The 20454-nt window shown below is 40.7% G+C and overlaps 2 protein-coding genes and 1 long non-coding RNA gene across 7 annotated transcripts in view; 2 read left to right on the forward strand and 1 right to left on the reverse strand.

Annotated features, from left to right (window-relative positions):
• LOC145446521 (uncharacterized) overlaps nucleotides 1-19853 on the forward strand; it is a 271204-nt gene extending 251351 nt beyond the window's left edge. Inside the window, exons 2-3 of one of the 2 annotated variants that reach the window (XM_080324846.1) lie at nucleotides 12926-16138; nucleotides 17364-17493. In XM_080324846.1, the coding sequence (XP_080180972.1) occupies nucleotides 13216-16138; nucleotides 17364-17374 (2934 nt within the window). In that variant the 5' untranslated portion in view covers nucleotides 12926-13215 and the 3' untranslated portion in view covers nucleotides 17375-17493. Of the gene's footprint in view, nucleotides 1-12925 lie in introns of both variants that reach the window. The other variant, XM_080324845.1, reaches the window with a different exon arrangement.
• The window catches only part of LOC145446572 (uncharacterized), a 203627-nt gene that overhangs the window by 66254 nt on the left and 116919 nt on the right, over nucleotides 1-20454 (reverse strand). The gene's annotated exons all lie outside the window — the stretch shown is intronic.
• LOC145446558 (oxaloacetate tautomerase fahd2, mitochondrial-like) lies at nucleotides 247-10146 on the forward strand. 4 transcript variants are annotated; one of them, XM_080324899.1, is made up of 9 exons: nucleotides 394-411; nucleotides 993-1114; nucleotides 3278-3400; nucleotides 3463-3538; nucleotides 5936-6038; nucleotides 6109-6206; nucleotides 6876-7038; nucleotides 7912-8108; nucleotides 9945-10146. In XM_080324899.1, the coding sequence occupies exons 2-9, from the start codon at nucleotides 1002-1004 to the stop codon at nucleotides 10032-10034; spliced, it is 963 nt and encodes a 320-aa protein (XP_080181025.1). In that variant the 5' UTR covers nucleotides 394-411; nucleotides 993-1001; the 3' UTR covers nucleotides 10035-10146. The 4 variants fall into 4 exon arrangements, with proteins under 4 accessions (XP_080181027.1, XP_080181025.1, XP_080181026.1 ...); XM_080324901.1 differs by lacking the exon at nucleotides 993-1114 and having other exon boundaries at nucleotides 247-411; XM_080324900.1 differs by lacking the exons at nucleotides 394-411; nucleotides 993-1114 and adding an exon at nucleotides 549-652.

Consider the following 20454-nt stretch of genomic DNA (forward strand, 5'->3'; position numbering starts at 1 on the left):
TCAAGATAATTTTGCATAATCAATATTAATCAATAATTGTTAGATTATCTTTTCCTCTGATCATAACCTTTGTATGTAGCCTTTGTGAAGGCTATGATCTTGGTTAACGAATTTTATAAAGGCTATGATCTTGGTTAACGAATTTTAGAGATTTTTTGAAAATTTAGCGACATCTAGCGATTTCAAACACCAGTTTTAGCGATTTTGCACCAACCGGAGTTGGCAAGTCTGGTCGGCAATGATTGCACAATGTTTGCAAAATGCACATTGCACAAGCTTTCTTTCTTGGCATCTGATTCGATCCGGATGTTTTCCGCCGCTGAGATGACGTCGTGCGGTATCGTGGCCTGGACTGTTCATACAGTGTTACAGCATGAGACTGGTTCAATTTGATTTGCAAGGAACGCAAAAGTAGGTACCGTACTGGCGTACTAGTTGCTGACGATTACCCCTGAGCTGAGGCCCTGACGAGTGTCAACCGAAAATATTCTGGTTCATTTCAATATGAATAATGAATATACTATACAATTGTAATATTGAAGCATAGTGTTCCTTAGAACACTATGATTGAAGTTCTGTACCTCCAAGAAGCTCTTCTGCATAATAATAAACAGCGCTCACCGATGTGGCGTCACGCCCTACTGGAATCTGGGTGCGTTTAGCCTAGTATGACATGTGAGCAGTGATGATTTTCCAAGTTTATAAGTAATTTAATGAAAAATAATTGAAAACTAAAACATAGTGTGAGCAGATGGCGGCACACCTCAGACTAGACTGGAAACAGTGGTTGGATTTGGCAATGAGTTGCTCGTGACAGAAGGGTTTCTGCCGGGTTTCTTGCATCTAAGAATAATTCAGTAATTAAACAGAAAAAGTAGTGAGACGTTGCCACCACCAGTACCACTCTAGCCCACACCGAACCTGGGCTCCGGCGGAGCAGGTGGAATTGGTGTCTCGTGCTCACTGCTCACCAAAGTTTCTAATCACGGCAGACCTGTGTGATGCTGGCCAGGCCATTGCTGGGAACTACCTTGGCACATCAAATACATTGCGCTAAAGATACCGGGATTCCAACCTGGGCGGGTGGTAACGATGTTCATAAGAAAACGGTGTGGTATGTTACTATACTGGAACCTGTGATTTGTGTTATCACATGGAGTGCATATTTCGGACGAAATTAATGCAATTTGCGCATTTTTATCGACCTCCGCAAAGCTTTCGACACAGTTAACCACAGAATCTTAAGATACAAGCTACTAGCTTGAAGCTAGAACACTATGGAATCAGGGGTACTGCAGCAACCAAATCTACTTGAAAGCTACCTGGCAAACCGCAAACAATTTGTTAAACTGGGGACATTAAGAACTACTACCAGAGATATAACCTGTGGAGTGCCACAAGGCTCAGTCCTTGGACAACTTTTTTCCTCATTTATATTAACGACATTGTTAATGCATCTTATTCCGCACCACCCTATTTGCTGATGATACTCACCTCTTCATAACCTCCAACACTGTCGGTGATTTGCATGCATCTGTGAATAGGGAACTTCCAAAAGTGTCGAGATGGCTGCATGCAAACAAACTTTAAGTTTGAATGCAGATAAGACCGAGATGCTCCTTTTAAATAATGCCAATCATAGTTTCACTGTGAACATCAATCATAAACAAATCTCCATATGTGACTCAGCAAAATATCTTGGCGTCACCATTGATGCCAAAATGTCTTGGAAGCAGCATATTGAATGCACAATATCAAAACTAGCTCGGTGTGTGGGAATAATGACCCGTCTGCAATCTTTAGTTTCCAGATCAATACTACGAACCATCTATTTCTCTCTTTTCCACTCTCACCTGCAATATGGAATCGTAATATGGGGAAATGCATGCACAACATTTTTGCGCAGAATTCGAACCCTGCAAAACCGTGCGATACGGCTGATCTCATCTGTACCTTTACGTACCAAACTATCGCCCTACTACCGCAAGCACCGAATTTTGCAAGTTGACGAACTATATCGCTTCGAAGTATCAAAAGTCATTCACAAATACTTTTCCAATAGTTTGCCTCCTGTGTTTGATGGTTTTTTCATGCCTGCTAAAAATGTCCACTCTCATTACACGAGATCCTCGTCTAAAGGAAATATCTACTTATACCCACCCAATAGCAACCTAACTAAGAGATCTATCGACTACTCGGGACCCATCATCTATGGAATGCATTACCACCACATATCCGTGAATTGCCTTATAATAGATTTAAAAAAGCCCTACTTGATCACCTCTTTTCGTTATACTAACACTGTTGCCCTACCTCGCCCAGACATTGCTTCATTGATCATTTGTTACCATTGTTTAATTTTTCTTCTATTTTACTTTTTTAACTAACATTTTTTACAGCCAGACTGTTTAGAGTCAAGTGTACCTGTTTGATGCTGGTGTGATCAGACTGGATGACTTTCACGGTCTTATCGATCATTCCTATCTAATACCGAATACTGTGCATGCATATTTTCTGTACCACCATCACTGCCGTGTGTTATGTATTTTGGTTGTATGAAAATAATGACTCTCTCTCTCTCTCAATCAGAATGAATTCAGTTTTATTTTTATTGAAATGTATTTTCCTGCCATTGTGTGCTGAATAGAACGTTGGGCTCACCCATCCAACAACTCTGGCCACAACGAATGTAGGATATTAGTATTACCACCTTGGAAGCTTATCCACATAAACCGTTGGCACTCGTACTCGAGAGATTTGCCTTGCAGTTGGTCGAAAGTCCGCACAATCAAATAGTACAGATAAATTGTTTACTTGGTGAAAAAGAGATAGCGTTCATTTTCATTTCTCGAAATAGTTTGCCCATGCCGATTGTGGAATTGGTGACTCGTGCACCATCAAGCAACGCACACAGTTGCGTAAACTTGGCTGAAAAAATGGTCAGTCGACCCTAATCCACAGATAACGTATAAGTTCAACTTTATGACTTGGTGATTAAAAATAAGGTCAACACTTTTGCCTTTTCATTTTCAACTTTTGTAGACATTTTTGATTAAAACGCTGTAGAAGGGAGCAAACAACTTGGCTGGGAAGTACAGCTAGATACCTGTTTTCTTTCATTTGCATGCGTGCTTGCCATTAGGCAAGTTGAAAATGCGTTGTTCAAAATAATGCGCCTGTGTTGCACCCTTGATAAATGGTTCTATTGCGATATCATTGGTGAAATAATCTCAACTCTTGAATTGCATGTATAAATCGGGCTCATTGCATTCTCAAGGATCGGCGTTGAACTAAAAGATGGCGGGGATATTGTCAATCTGACCGATGCCAATACAAAATTTCCCGCAAATATGGTATCTTTTTTGAAAGGTGGAGAAGCCTTGTTACATGAGGCTGAAAGGTTGGTTGCTTTGACACTACCAGTCAGTGCTGACTGAATATACACCGCATTCTTCTTTACAGATATCTTGAGATGAAGCCAGACATCGTACCGAGATGTTCAGTGAAGCTACTGTCACCAATTACCAACCCAGAAAAGGTAGGCTACTGTATGCTGTATCTATTATTCTTTCTGCACACAGGAACACTTAAAGACAACATTTAAAACCTCATGTCCAATTTTTTTCATTATGTATTCCACGGCAGGGGTCACCAACACGCGGCCCACGATCTGATTTTAAATTTTGGAAGAATGCTTCATAAAGCTATTTGAAATGCTGAAATTTATTTCAGTTTGAACATATTGGTTTTGTTGTTTAATGTCAGCTAGTCTCCTGTGCCCAATATCACTACCGTATTCCTCACTAGTTGATACTGCTTTGGTGATGGTAATATCATTCCATGGAGGAAGAATTTGCTGATATGAATGGGAATATGGCGTTGACGTGCAATGGCCCACCACCGCCAAGACTGAGACGCTTAGAAAACGACTTTGGGCTCTCCAAAAGACTAGGATTTACGAGGAGATAGTTTTACATCAAGTACCGTGTCTAGCTAACCCCAATATCCATTCTTTAGACCAGGGTGGCCAGTCTGCGGCAGCAGAAGGGAAATTGTGCGGCCGTCAACACTTATTTCGATTAGGACGTGTTGTCGGCGGGGTCGTCTATATGCAAATTGAGTTTACGAAGTGATTCCCTAATTAATGAGAGGTTTGAATTATTCTTGAAACTTTCTTCGATCTGCGAGCGGTACAATGCAAGTTAGTTTTAGATTTTAATATAGTATGGTCCTTCGTAATCTGATCCCCACGGTACAGATGCGAACAGCAGAGGAAAATGGAGTGCCTCATAAAGAATAATCGTGGTCTTCTCATCACAGAGGAAATTTGTTTCTCGTAGGCCTATGTTTGGGCGAATCCAGTTGTAGTTGCTGAAGAGTGCTGTCAGGTATCGTGCGCAGCTCATAGTTCAAAATGAAATGAAAGTGATGATCATGATTTTTTTTGTTGTGATGTATTTCTTCAATAAAATATCATTTCTTTTGTGGTGGCCTAACTATGCCCGTCCCCCATGTTAGAGAGAACAACGTTGTACTGACGTATTGTTATCAAAACGTGACTGTTAAACTGTGTCGCCTATTTTTATCTCAAAATTGAAGTCATGCAGCCTGCTGCCTCTACGAATTTTGAAAAGTGGCGACTCCTGGTTTACGTCCTGTCCGCAAAAGCCTGTTCATTGATTACATGCACAGCTATAGGCCTACTTTTTGTTAATAAAATCTATAAGCTTTTATCACATGTTAATGATAATGTACTTCGAAATACATTAGCGCCTACCAGGCACAAGTTAATTTGATTGTAGCGAATAACAAAATTATTACTCCTTCGTAGTCATATTATTTATTCTTCAAAATTTTTCGTCATCAGATCTTCTAGTCAACTGTGATTGGTATTAAATGAAAATGTGGAAAACTGATTATTCTGGCAAGATTTGTTTTACTCAGCGTCGAACTGCCGTCTGGGTCTTCCAATTTTATGGATCAAAATCTTTTTATGGGCAATAAGCATGTGTTGATGTTTAATAATCATGTGATAAGAAGCAGTATGCCGGAAATTTTTAGAGTGTCTGGTCCCGACGGGCAAAAGGTGAAGCAGAAAATAAGTTGGCGGGCAGAGACAAAAGTTTAATTTCTAAATTGTAAGCAGTGAATAACATTGTTGCTTCTAAGTGGAATGTTAATATTAGGCTATGTCACCAGCTCTGTGTGGCTTGGTAAAATAGCCTTGCTCTTTTGCTAACTTTTCTAGAGGTCCAAATTGGCGGAGTGGTTGTATTTCATTGCATGATTTTTTTCATAATGCTGACTCAAACTATTTTGAGACCTGCTCGGCGCTCATCGTTAACCAAAAAGTCCGGTTCACTACTGACCTCAGTAAACAAATATTTAGTGCTCCAAATCTTGTTGAAATGTCGGCCTTCAGCCGCATCTTTCATTGCTTGATGCAACATCATTTATGAGTGAGGATGGCCGCTAATAATGTGCAGTCATGCACTGATTGCATTATTTTACGAATTAGGATTTGGAAACGCATGACGTAACAGTTTGAAACGCAGGACTGGCAACAAACGGGATTTAAAATTGAATATGGAAACGGTGGCTCTTAACTTAAATTGTGACTAATAATGGCTTTATTTTGAAACTGGATTACTCGTATGATGTACGTAATCGCGGTACATAAACTAGACTCCAAAGTATGCACATTTCCAGTTCTGTTAATACAGTTTTGGTGTACGAATTAACATTAATAAATAGATTTTATAGTCTATATTCCAAGGAACTTATCGTGGGCCTCTCAGAGTAGCATCGTGGGCCGCACAATGCCCAGGTCTGCACTAAAGTATAGAAATCATTGACAAACTCTATATTTTGAGAATTGTGCCAAAAAACACGATGACTAATCTATCCTGTAATGAATTTTGTATATTGATTGTAGGTTGTGTGTGTGGGACTAAATTATAAAGACCACTGCGCCGAACAAAACCGTCCTCTACCTCCGGAGCCTCTGATATTCTCCAAGTTTCCTAGCTCTATCATTGGTAAGCGTACAACGCTGACCCTGTTATTGCAATTCGCGTAACATGAGTTGGGTGCTGTTCATTTATCAAGGTGATGGAGAGTCAATAGTCATTCCTAAAATCTCGAATTCTGTGGACTGGGAAGTCGAATTGGGTGTGGTGATTGGGAAGAGCGGTAAGCATATTGAGGTAAATATATTCGTAGGAATGCATACTTGCAATATACTCGGTGGTGGTAAACTTGTAATTGGTTGAATTCTGATTTGTGTAGAGGCTTTACGCTGCAAATTACCATACTTGAAGCACATGAAATGGACGTGATGTCTCTTGTGCTTCTGGACAGTTTTCATAAGTTACCGTAGCTCATTAATGTTGCATTTTAAAATGTACAATGTCACAAGAGCATATTGGTTAACTTTTGCCCAAAGTACGTAACGGATTGGTTAAGTCTGTCACCATGCCATGCTGAAAGCATGTCAAGTACCATATCACTCCTATGAAAGCCAAAGATGCATCTACTGTTGAATTTTACATCAATATCTCCCAATCAAAGTATGATGAGATCGAAGCTCTGCAACTTCATCAAATTTTATGACCAATTCTGAGAAACTATTAATTTGAGAAATGCTCAGACAAAAACCTATTCCTTGATGATATTTTTATTATTGTGCAATCCCAAACTATTGTGCTTGAAAACAATATATACATTTCAACTGTTCCACTGTTACCTGAAAAATAAATACACATGATAAATTCTGATGAACGCGATAATCGACTTTATTGCTAATCCAACTTTATTATCTCCATCCTTAGTTCTTTGGGCTTAGTGAGTCTATGCTAACATTTGAATCTCTGTAGGCAAAAACGGCACTGGACCATGTGGCTGGCTATACAGTTGCACACGATGTCAGCGCGAGAGATTGGCAATTACAAAGAAATGGACAGCAGTGCCTTCTCGGGAAAACCTTCGATACGTTTTGCCCATTAGGACCGGCTTTAATTACTAAGGAGTCGCTGACAAGTAAGCCTATGGTTTTGTTGCCTATTTGGAAGCTTATTTTATTAAACCTTTTTATACCTACATGGTACTGTAATACTCTACTGCACCCACGCCTATGTTGTTTAGTAAACACAACCTTTTCGACGAAATCTAAAATTGCAAGTGTATCTTGTCGGTGCACTTGCATGTATGCAATATTTCATGACTACGCATTCGATTTGTTTTTAATAATATCCCAAAACTTGGCATGCATGTCACATTTGACCAATGACCAGCAGCAGAGGCTGTTCTTTACTGCCCCTATTATATGTAGTACTATAGTAGGCTTACCATATTTCGGAAATGAAAAAAGAGGACACTTTTTCAGAAATTTCAGACATGCATAACTGGAGAATAATTCTCAAAAACCGGTAAATTTTTCCCACTTGTGTTCGGTTGACTAAAAAAAAAAAAAAAAGGTCATCACTTCCGCTCGGAGCTCAAAATCACGTTTTTCACTCCACATTGCCAGGTGGATGACTAAAAATAAAAAAAAAAAGGTCTTCTTTTCGCTCAGAGCTGAAATCACCGCTTTTCCCTCCGAAATCCCCGCCGGAGCTTCACTTCTGCGCTAATTTGCGGCATATCACTCGCAATTTCCTCTAAATCTGACCTAAATTTTCAAAAAAGAGGACAAAATCTCAAAAAAGAGGACAAAAGGGCGTCCTCCGAGGACACTTTCAAAAAAGTCAAAAAAGAGGACAAATCCTCTTAAAAGAGGACGTATGGTAAGCCTATACTATAGTGACGTATATTTTGAATATTTAATATTATGTGAGTGGAACATTTTATATCGTGTCGACACGTAATACGACTAGGACATGTTTGTACATTTACCCTACCTTGCTCTTTTAGATCCACACAACCTTAGGTTGAGATGTTTTGTGAATAACAAATTGATGCAAGATAGCTGCACCGCTCAGCTTGTCTTCAAAATCGAGGAGTGCATCGAATGGATTTCACAATTTGTTACACTTGAACCGGGTGATGTAATACTGACTGGTTCGCCTCCTGGATCTGGTGGTTTCAGGAATCCACCTGAATATATGAAGGTTTGTTTCTTAAGTATTTTACAGCCGGAGAGTTATCGAAATATGAAGTCTTATATTATTGCATCCTCGACTGTGAAAGGGTAAGGTTTCAGTCGAGACATTTGGTCACATTCTTAACTACTGGCTGGGTACGATAATAATGTATGTTGCACCCAAACTACTTGGCTGTGCACATGAATTGGTTTTTCTGCTTGTTCATATAAAACACTAGTGCCACTTATACGCTAAAAGGAACAAAAACAATACAACCTATTGTAACAAACGTGCGCGTTGGTAGCTATCAAATCCTTATTAGGTGGCACAGGATTGGAATCAATGGGGGACAGTAATCATTCTCTAAATCTTCGTAATCTCCAGTATATAATGGTGGGATATTGCAGTGGCTCTTAACCAATCTCATCGACGCCTCCTGCACCAACAGTACTTTGCTTTACTGCCCCCTAAACTTCAATGGGGAGTACAAGCAAATGTGCTTCGTGTGTATCTTGTACTGTAGGTATACAATGTAGGTATACTATACATGTTGATAATATATATATTCAATATAAATCATTTTGGTGGATAGCGTAGCTCAGGGACGGGCAACATACAGCCCGTGAAGGGATTTGACCGGTTTCTACCCTGGAAATGAAATTCTATTCTGAAAGTATATTGACAAATTAATTTTATGCGTCACAGAATGAATCCAAGTTGGCTAACCTGAGAAAGATGGACATGGAACTACTTGCTCTGTTCGTGTGTACATATAATTTTGACCATTGATATTAACGAGGCAAGGCTGCGTTCCAATATAGCTGCAGCGTGCAGTCTTTACTAAGGGTTTCTACATGCGACATGCAGCCAGAGTTCAAATAACTTGTTGACAACTTTTACCGGTCACACATGTCGAATTGACGTCAATAGCTACTGTTATTAAATTTAATAAATACTCATTTTGATGTCTATGCTTTTAGTTTACATTAAATACGATTTATTCCTTGTATAGGTGGATAAATACACAATTAATGTATACCTTCTGTCCTGCGGCCCGCCAAGTACTTCATTTTCCCATATCCGGCCCGCCGACCGGAGAAGTTGCCTGCCCCTGGTATAGCTTGTACTGCTTTGTTGTGATCAAATCTGTCCAGAGGATTTTAACATTATATTCAAGAGATATGCAACTTCGCAAAAACTAGGAGTTCTAGTTAAATGAGTGCCATACAATGGTGGCCTGGAATTTGAAAGTGAAAAGTGATGATAGGTGGGACACTACCCTCAAAATTGGCGGACAGTATGAATACATGTCAAAAGAAAACTCAAAATTAGGTCGGCTTTTAAGTCAATCAAGTTTTTTCAGGCCAAACTACGATACCTCGTAAGAACAGACAGTTCGGACCAGAAATGAAGATTAGTACAATTCTAGCATTATGTGGGAAAATACCTAATTCACATACCTTAGGTAAAAATTGGGTCAAAATTGAGTTTTTTAAGGTCAGAAAATGTCAAAAGTTTTTATTTTTCAGGTCAAAATCTTCCGTTTAAATCACCCTGGTTATCTCTTTGATGCGATTCCTGAATGACCGGTTTGAACGTCGGCATTACGTGTATTTCACAGTCATTTATGCCGATTTCATTGATCCTGTACATTAGCCTAGCTCTAAAAGCTGTTAAGGATGACGAATCGCCTAAATGGAGGACATTTTCAATTTCTTTAAAAGGAGGACAAATCCACCTATAGGAGGATGTAGGGTAACCCTAGCTAAAGTTCAATATCTATATTCTAATCAGTTTTTACAATCCCAATGACGGAATTGATCAGCAAACAAGCTCTTGATGAAACCAAACTTATATCTTCAGCCTGGAGACACGGTAACATGCGAAATTGAAGGTATCGGAAGAATTACGAATCCAGTTGTCGCAGAAGATGACAATCCGTCCATGAAATGAATGGGATTTGTTACTTACTATTGTTAATCGTTATCGCTTTAGGCGGAAGCGTTTAATGTATTCTCTGTGTGCAATTTTTATGAAAGATTATAATACATAATTGTTGGTCGGATTGTGTTTTATAGATATTGTGTAACTGAAGTTCTACTCCAAATCGTTTCGAGACGTTCGCCTTTCATTTTATGTTATCAATCCTGTGGTGTTTTTAAATGATAAATGCATTTATCAACTGAACTCACTCATACTTTTTCAATATTCCATATTTAAGATGACTCCTGTTAAAATCACCATTTGCTACAGTTCGTCTTGAATATGATCACAATCACACCTCCGCTACCGGTCAACTTCTGTTCCCGATTACGCATTTCATTTCATATGGTAATCTTGATTTTAGTAATCAGTAGGGCCATTTTTATATGACCTTAAAAAATCAATTATATGACTTTATTTTATGGAAAATATGACTTTATGTGAATAGTGTACCAACGTCACTCATGGAATTGACGAGTAAAACATACACAACATAACAGTAATATCCATCCATTTTTATTTTAAACCACTGTTGTAGTACAGTTTCATGTAGTGTGGACTGTTGGAGTCTTTAAAGTGACAATTTGGACGTAAAAATGACTTTAGTAAGGAAAATGAGCGCTCCACAGACGCTGATGTGGGTTGACACGTCTGCAGTTTTGCATACGGCGCTGGTGAAATGTCTTGCCTATGTAGCTCGATAATTTGTTTCACATCGTTTTTGTCCAATCGCTTCTTAATGTAATTCAGGGATATATAGATAGGGATATATATCCCTGATGTAATTTTTGAGCTCAAGTGGATCTTTTGTGAAATCAAGGGCATTTAGATCAGCATTAGACTCTCTGATGGTGTACGTACACTGTACACTGTACGTACAGCTTTCCATTTTCAGTATCAAGTTTGAAATATTGTTGTAGTGGTGGCATATTTCGGTGACCAATTCTTCAATTATTTATTACAGCGGTGCCCACCGTAAATACTATTTTATTCTAATCCAAATTTAATTGTATATGAGTAGACCAAGATAGATCTTTTTAGCCTGCCTACCCACTGACTAAACTTCAAATAACGTCCTACTGCAGTGCACAGAAGTAAAACAGATTGTGTAGCAACACAATGCAGTGTGTGCGCAACCTCATAGGTCTGTGACTGTAACGTTATGTAGACTAACCTTACAGCTTGCCTTCGTTCAATCAAAAATTGCCCTACTTTCTTAGTGCTTAATTGCTTCACCGCTTAAATGGGCACTTTTTATTTAAAGTATACAACAATATGACTTTGTAACTCAAATATCACCTAACCAGGAAAATGTGACTTTATAACTTTCTTAATATACCCCATAGGGACTTGATTTTCGCGTTAAAATTGATTTCACGACTTACTGATGCATAGAAAAAAATATGACTTCAAATGGCCCTAATAATCAGTTACGCTGGTCGACATGAATTTTATTTTCTGGCCGAAATACTGACTTCGAAGATAATTTGCCTACGCTGATTACAAGCATGAAGTCGCCTTTTTCCTATCGCGTCACAATCTTTTATAATTAGCGTTTTAAAATTTTGCATTTTAGTGCTAATAATAGCCTGTTCAATGAAGTATTCCTCGATGTTCGGTCATTGTTATCATTGTCAAAGCCATTATACAACATTGTGACCAATGTTCCCCTCTAATATTTCACGCTTGCAACTTATAGGGAATATTGATTGTGACGTCATCATGGAAGTTCAAACTATAATCACCGTCGTAACTCAAGTAGAAGTAATGCCATAAATTTCTACTCAAGTAGAAGTATATATTTAAAGGTAAGTAAATAAGAAAGTATTTTAGGCCTGGAGTTTGGTGTGTCATCATTGCGCCTGTGAAGCATTGCGAAACAAAGCTGGAGCATTTGGTGTGCCAATGGTTCGGAGAGAAATACATGCACGGACAGAGAAAACAATGTTATTTTCTCTCCTGTGTTGCTGTTGGATCCAAATGTCGTAGTTTCTAGTATGAATGTAGTAGTGATCAGATAAATTAGAATACCTCTATGTAACAATACCGTGCATAAAGTGAAATGCAACTACAATATTTAAAACGGTGGTTGCCGCTCAACGGTCTAACGCTAAAAAGTCCTCGAGTACCACACCATTTCCCTATTTGAACACAAGATGTGTTCCACATATTTTTCTGGGCCATATTGAATGTGACAAAGCATGTCATATGGGCGACAATAAGGTTTAAAAGGAACCTGCTCCATAAATGATACTGACACCACTTTCGTGAAAACATACTTCGTCAGTTGGCATTCAATATCTATTTTGCGTGAAGCACGACGAAAATTCTAAACTTTCCTTAACTTTTGTGATAGTTCAATTATTATTGTTGATACTCCGCGAAAAACAGCCCCGAAATTTCTCACTTTTACTTCACAAACTGTAAATAGCGAAGAGTAAGTAGGCTAAATCACAATATATTATGAAGTATTAGTAATTAAAAGTAGCGAAAAATTAGTTCTACATGAGTAAGTACCAGAACTAGAGAAAAACTACTTGAGGACTTCAAAAAAGTAGGAGAACACTTCGATGACCACCTCTGATTGCGGTCCATATGACATGTTTCATCACTGTCAATACGGCTCACAAAAAAGGTTTAGATCTATCACCGTTGTAAATATGGCTGACCCAATTCCGTTGTGCGCGAAAGCGTAAATAGGTCACTCTCGAAGCCACGAGCTGTGACGGCACAGTTAGACTGCGACGCACGTGTTCTCATGGCCCGCATACAGAGGTCGGCGCGCTCGCGCTCCAGTCGTAAGATAGACAATTGGCTCTATTTCGCTTCATTTATTCTTTTTATTTCTTATTGAACCGCAGTATCATTTGAACCTGGTAAATCTACAAGTTTCTGACCACTAATTACTACTATTTGGCTGTTCTGTGCTAGTAAAGAAAGCTCCTTGGATCTGCGTGTGTGATCAGGATTGCAAGAGTATACTCAGAGCGGTCATTAGTCAGTGACTAGTGCGTACAACAGGAACTGTAAGCTGTAGCGACGACTCCAATCAAGCAGTATACCAGCGTGTCTTGCAACAAGCCGTTGCAGCGACCGCTACAGTCAGAAACTTTACCAGTTAAAAAGTTGAAAGTCGGAAACGTTTAAAATCATGGAATCTGCAGCGACGTCAGAGAAAGCTGACCGCTCAGCCGCACAAAGTCAAACTGTGGCAACGTCAGAGAGTGCTGACTGCACAGTTCCACCAAGTTCGGAGAATGTTAAAGATGAACGTGAAAGTGTCAAGAAGGAAATTGTGGACCAGAACCCCTCGAAAAGTGAACCGGAGGGTTCTGATGATCCAACCAGCAGTGACGGCACTTTCCATGGATTTGATCAGAGATTGACTGAACTTGGCAACCAGTTCCGGGAAACTAAAGGTGAAGTTGAAAGATGCATTGACGCAACGGAGAATGTTATGGCGCTATTCACAAATAAAGAGGAAGTGCGCGAAGCAATGAAAAGAGTTATGTGCCATCGAGATGAATTGAAGAAAATTACTGGAGAGATTGTTTCGAAGTTCGCCAAGAATACGGAAACTAAGGAATTCGCCAATAGCATGAAGTTGGTTGAAATGAGTTTTGAAAAAGTCAGGCTAAACGTTATAGATTTCATGAAGCTTCCATCCGAAAATGGATCTGTCTGTAGCCGTGCGAAATCTGGAACCGGCTCGAGATCTAGTCGTCATACACAAAACAGTCGCACCAGCCACAAACAGCAATTTTATGAACACCAAAAAGAAGCGGCTGCTTTGAAAACTAGACTTACATTTACGAAGCGAGAAACTGAAACGAAAAGAGAGGCTTTGGAAATTGAACGGCTGAAAATGGAAAACGAAGCAAAGTTGAAGCAATTGTCTCTAGAAACTGAGCTAGCTGAAAAACTAGCCATGGTCGAGGTTGGCGAGCGAATAGAAAGGGAGGAAAATCCCTTTGGTACTAATGAAGATATCCATCACATTGGATCTAGCCTTGCAGAAATACGGAACAAAGTCCCGGTATTGGACCCGGAAGAGAAGGTAAAAAACTTTGTTTTAAGTGACTCTCATGATCGTCCCGAAGTAAGGTCATGTAATGTCAAATTTACGGAGCCTTTATCATCAACCATAGTCATTGATAAAACTCCTGTGCCAATGAACCATGCGTCATGTGTTGAACCGCAAGCAGTCGAACAAAAACTGTATGTACCGACGCCTAAATCGCCCACCGGTCATCCCGTGCTTATACCAAGTGAACGCCAATATAATGTAAGACCTAGGACGCGAATACCGGATATCAAAGTTTGGGTTTTTGATGGCGATGAAACTAACTATATAGAATGGGAAAATTCGTTCAAGGCTTTGGTAGAAGATAGAGTCTGCTGTGTCAATGAGAAGATGAATTTGTTGAAACAGCATCTTGGTCCCAACCCGTTGAAAGTTGTTAAAAGTCATTTTTTGAATGGTACGGAGGAATCCTACCAAAAAGCAATCGGAGACTTGCGAGACAGGTATGGAAGCCCTGTTGTCATTGGCCAAACCTTCCTGAATAGACTGCGTGCTTGGCGCTACATAAAGGAATATGACAAACTTGGTCTGCGCCAGTTCTCTGATTTTTTGGAGCAAGTAGTAGTCAACAAGCATTATGTATCAGAGTTGGGCATTCTTGATTACTCGTCAAGTCATATGTACATAGTGAAGAAGTTACCTCCGTCACTAGTCGAGAAGTGGCGCGTTAAAGTGTCGCAATACAAGGTGGAAACGAATGATAAAAATTGCTACCCGCCCTTTGAGTATTTCGTGTCATTTGTGAGAGATCAGTCAGAGCTTCAAAACATGCCGGAATTCAGAATGCTTAATGAAGACCGACATAATAACGTCACTCATTCCGCTCAAAAGATTTCGCGTGATAAGCCAAGTGTGTCATTCGGAACTAATGTGAAGCCAGATGAATTCGATTGCATCTTTTGTAAAAAGAAAGGCCATCATATCCCGGATTGTGTGGATTTCGAAAAGTTGCCTTTCTCTGAGCGAAAATCGTATATCTACGACAAATTTTTATGTTATGGGTGTGGAGAAAAGTGTACTAGATCCCACAAGGGGCAAGTCTGTACCAAGCGCGTGGTTTGTAAGAAATGCGGCAAGTTTCATTTTACTAGCCTCCATTTGAGCTCTGCTCCCAGTGTTTCAAATTGCATTCAAGTCTGTGAGTCGGAAACCATGGAAATCGATAATACCATGCTGGTGCCGGTCTGGGTTAATCACAAGTCGGATCCCACGAAGATTACCCTTTGTTACGCTGCATTGGACTCGTTAAGTAACCGTTCTTTTGTTACGGAAGAGATAAAGAGTGAGCTTCGTCTGAATAGTCAATCTACACATGTCGAGTTGTCTACAATGAGCGGAAAGGATGCATGGCCTATTGAGAAAGTTTGGCACCTCCAAGTTACATCTTATGACAAGAAGAAGAGTGTAAACGTAGCACAAGCGTATGTCAGAGATGAGATACCCGCGAACAGAACACAGATTCCTAAAGCGTCCGCGTGTAAAGAGTGGGCACACCTCCAGAAGGTGGCAGATGAGTTGCCTCCTTATCTGCCAAATGCAAAAGTCGGCATCTTGCTGGGAAGTGATGTGGTCGCAGCCCTAATCCCTCGCGAGGTGGTAGCTGGGGGAGATAACGAGCCGTTTGCTATGAAGACGGACTTGGGATGGGGTGTTGTGGGTAAAATCTGTAAAGGCGTTGATCCTAACAATGCTATATGTCATAGGATCATGGTGCAAGAAATGAACAATGACGCTAACATCGTATTAGCGTCTCGAGCAAAAGAGATAATCAACCCGAACGCCGTGAAGAACATGTTCGAATTGGAGTTCGCCGAGCATAAAGGAAAGTTATCGTCGCTCTCCGTAGAAGATCGAAGATTCCTGCAGATGATTTCAGACGGGATAACGCAGCGTCCAGACAAGCACTACGAAATGCCTCTCCCGCTTCGAGACGAGACTGTCGATATCCCCAACAACAAATCGTTCGTTTTGAAAAGGACTGCCCAACTTGGTAAGCGTTTGGCAAAGCATGATGATTTTCGTAATGACTATGCCACATTTATGAGTGATATTTTGAGCATGTATGCCGAGAAAGTCCCTAATAATGAGCTTGATTTGAATAATGGTAAAGTGAACTACTTGATCCACATGGGTGTGTACCACCCTCGTAAGCCAAACCAAATTCGTGTCGTGTTTGATGGCTCTGCCAAGTATTTAGGCATGAGTTTGAATGATTACCTGCTAACTGGCCCAGATCTGTTGAACAAAATGTTAGGTGTGCTTTGTCGAATGAGAAAGTTTGATTACGCCATGAGTGCGGATTTGAAAAGTATGTTCTTTCAGTTTTTTGTCAGTCCCAAGCACCGCGATCTGCTGCGCTTCTTTTGGTGGGAAGATGGTGACGTTGTAAATGGCAAGTTAATAGAGTATCGTCTAAAAGTTCATTTGTTCGGGGCTTGTAGCAGTCCCTCCGTTTGCAACTTTGGCCTGAAACGCGCGGCAGATGATGGTGAAGTAGAATTTGGCACGCCTGCGGCAGATTTCATCCGTGATAACTTTTATATGGATGATGGCATAATATCCCTAGATGACGAATCTGAGATGATCGCGCTAGCTAAAAGTAGCAGCGCGTTGTGTGAAAATTTTGGCATGAAGCTTTGCAAATTTGTCTCAAATAGTCGCAAAGTGATTGAAAGTATTGAACCGTCCGATAGAGCTAAGGACATAAAAGAAGTTGATTTGAAAAAGGACGCATTGCCCAATGTAAGAACGCTTGGTATCGTTTGGTGTATTGAAAATGATTCGTTGCAGTTTCGCATGCAACTCAAAGATTGTCCGTGTACCAGGCGTGGCATTTTGTCGACAGTGGCTTCAATATATGACCCGTTAGGCCTCGCCGCTGTTATATTGATTGAGCCCAAAGCCATTTTGCAATCCCTGTGTAAAGCTAATGCATCCTGGGACGACCCTGTTCCCCAAGAGTTGTGGATGCGCTGGGAGAAATGGCGTTCGGATATCCATTTAATTGAGTCGGTCCACATAAGACGTTGTTATAAGCCCCTTGAATTTGGCAAAGTAGAGCATGTTGAGCTGCATCATTTTTCTGATGCTAGTAATATCGCATATGGCCAGTGTTCCTATGTGCGTTTGGTAAATGATAAAGGGGATGTGTCCTGTTCCCTTGTGATGGGGAAAGCTCGTGTAGCCCCTTTGAATAAGCAAGTTTCTATTCCTAGATTGGAATTGAGCGCTGCTGTTGTGTCGTCGCGGATGAGTCGGTTTCTTCGCGACGAGTTGAAGTATGAGAATGTTGTTGAATATTTCTGGGTTGATTCCATGGTAGTTTTAGGCTACATCAAAAATGAGGCAAAGCGATTTCATGCGTATGTCGCAAATCGAGTCCAGACAATCCATGACCATACTAATGTGGACTCATGGTACTACGTGCCTTCTGCACAAAACCCGAGTGATGATGCCAGTAGAGGTATCCCTGTGAGTGATTTTAATGCAAAATGTCGTTGGTTGTGTGGCCCTAGTTTCCTGCATGTCGTGGGTCCCTTTGCGGCCCCTGAGTCCACCTTTGAACCGTGCGAGTCAGAAAAAACAGTGATTGCTAATGAAATGAGAAAAGCAACTGCCTTTGTGAGTAACGTAGTACAAAGTCCAACGCACCCTACGTTTGGCGTTATTGATCCAGATAGCCTTGGGCATTTCTCGTGCTGGGATAAGTGTAAGAGATCTGTGGCGAAAGCTATGCGTTTTGTTGCTATATTAAAAAAATCGGATCCAGGTGATCTGTCTGTAAGTTTACTTCGAGATGTTGAATGTCTGCTGGTGCGCTCAGCTCAGCACGAATGTTTCGCAAAGGAAATTGAGACTTTGCACAGTGGGAAACCACTGCAGAAAAATAGCGCTTTGTTCCGCTTGAATCCATTTCTCGATTCTTGTGGTATGCTACGACTAGAAGGTCGCATTGAAAATTCTGATGAGCCCTATAATGTGAAACACCCAGTTTTGATACCCAAAAAGTCGTGCATCACTGATATGCTAGTGCGTCATTTCCATGAACGTAGTAACCACTCCGGTCGCTACATGACTTTGAATCTTATCCGTCAACACGGGTATTGGTTGATAAATGGATCGTCTCGAGTGACGCATGTAATTGGTTGTTGTGTTACTTGTCGCAAGTTGCGACGGCCCCTTGAGAGCCAGAAAATGGCGCCTTTGCCAGTAGATAGGTTTGATACTGAAGCGCCCTTTACCTACGTTGCGTGCGATGTCTTTGGTATATACTACGTGAAAGAGAAGCGATCTACTGTGAAGCGTTATTGTGTTGTGTTTACTTGTTTGTCTTCTCGTGCTATCCATTTGGAATCGTTGAATGCTATGACCACTGATTCCTTCATCAATGCCCTTCGCAGAATGTTGGCCCGTAGAGGTCCTATGAAGCAACTGAGATGTGACTGTGGCACAAATTTTGTCGGTGCTAGTAATGAGCTGAAAAAAAGCTGCTTTGAAATTGAACCAAACTAAAGTGAAAAACTTCTTGTTGAATGAGCATTGCGATTTTATTGAATTCAACTTTGCCGTTCCCCATGCTAGTCACATGTCAGGAGCAGTCGAAAGACAAATCCGAACCGTGAAGGCTGCTCTTAATCCTTTGTTGCTGAAATTTGGTCATATCTTGTGTGATGAGTCTTACCGTACATTTCTTGCCGAAGTTGAGAATATGGTAAATTCAAGACCGTTGTGTGTGCAAAATTTGAATGACCCATCAGCGCCAATCCCATTGTCCCCTCAGCATATTCTCACATTGAAGTCCAAGGTTTTATTGCCTCCACCAGGAGTATTTCAAAAATGTGATATATATTTGGTCAAGAGATGGCGCAGGGTTCAGTACCTTGCCAATGAGTTTTGGAGTAAATGGAAACGTGAATATTTGAGCTCACTGCAAAATCGAAGTAAATGGAATGATGTCAAACGGGACTTCAAACCCGGCGATATTGTTTTAATTTCTGACCCTAATCAGCCCCGGAATTTTTGGAAACTTGGCCGAGTTGAGGTTGTCACGCCAAGTGGTGATGGGCACATTCGGAAAGCAACTGTGTTAGTTGCGACAACGGAGCTTGATGCAAAAGGTAGACGCACTGCTTCTTCCACTTATGTTGACCGCCCCATTCACAAGTTGGTACTTTTGATATCAGTCGATTCTTGATTGTCTGTTCGCTGTGTGATATGTGTGAATCTCGTTATTTTTTGTTGCTGTTATCATTATTTGTTTTCGTCCATTTGAGACCATTTGGATCTCTCGTACTCTATGTGTTATCATTGTAGTCCGATTTCCCGAAGTGGAGCCACATTGTTTACACGTTTACGAAAATAGTTGTTAAGACATTTTGTGTTGCACAAAAATGTCCTTAAAAGGGGGAGTGTAAATATGGCTGACCCAATTCCGTTGTGCGCGAAAGCGTAAATAGGTCACTCTCGAAGCCACGAGCTGTGACGGCACAGTTAGACTGCGACGCACGTGTTCTCATGGCCCGCATACAGAGGTCGGCGCGCTCGCGCTCCAGTCGTAAGATAGACAATTGGCTCCATTTCGCTTCATTTATTCTTTTTATTTCTTATTGAACCGCAGTATCATTTGAACCTGGTAAATCTACAAGTTTCTGACCACTAATTACTACTATTTGGCTGTTCTGTGCTAGTAAAGAAAGCTCCTTGGATCTGCGTGTGTGATCAGGATTGCAAGAGTATACTCAGAGCGGTCATTAGTCAGTGACTAGTGCGTACAACAGGAACTGTAAGCTGTAGCGACGACTCCAATCAAGCAGTATACCAGCGTGTCTTGCAACAAGCCGTTGCAGCGACCGCTACAACCGTATTCTGGCCTCTATAACTATCTTATCGTAATCTAGCATTCTTGCCGCTGTAGAGAACGTAGCGTTGTCGGATAACCTGCTAGAGCCGTAAGCCTGAGTCCAACGTAGGTTGTGACTTACTTAACTAGCAGTGGCGAACGCCTGGCCCTGCGTTAGTCCTTGATCTGACAGCTCAACGATGCATGCGACGACAATTGCCTCAGATAGATGTATTGGTCGAATGAATATGAACAGTAGTAGCGTATGAGTCCCATGTAGGATATCTGAATGTGCGCGTTTATATATGGCGCGATACAAGAAGAAGGGCGTGGTCACGTGATATACAGCGTGGTACAATGTGATATAATGGCGTGTTTTATATTATAGGGTGTATGAGCCGTAAGAGGGCGCAGGGCGTTCCACATCGTCCTCTTCTAAAAAGAGCTAATTATAGCGACAATCCCAA

The sequence above is a fragment of the Botryllus schlosseri genome, chromosome 9 (assembly GCF_051294905.1).
Source record: "Botryllus schlosseri isolate E-star chromosome 9, Bs_hap1, whole genome shotgun sequence".
In the NCBI taxonomy this organism is placed as follows: domain Eukaryota; kingdom Metazoa; phylum Chordata; class Ascidiacea; order Stolidobranchia; family Styelidae; genus Botryllus; species Botryllus schlosseri.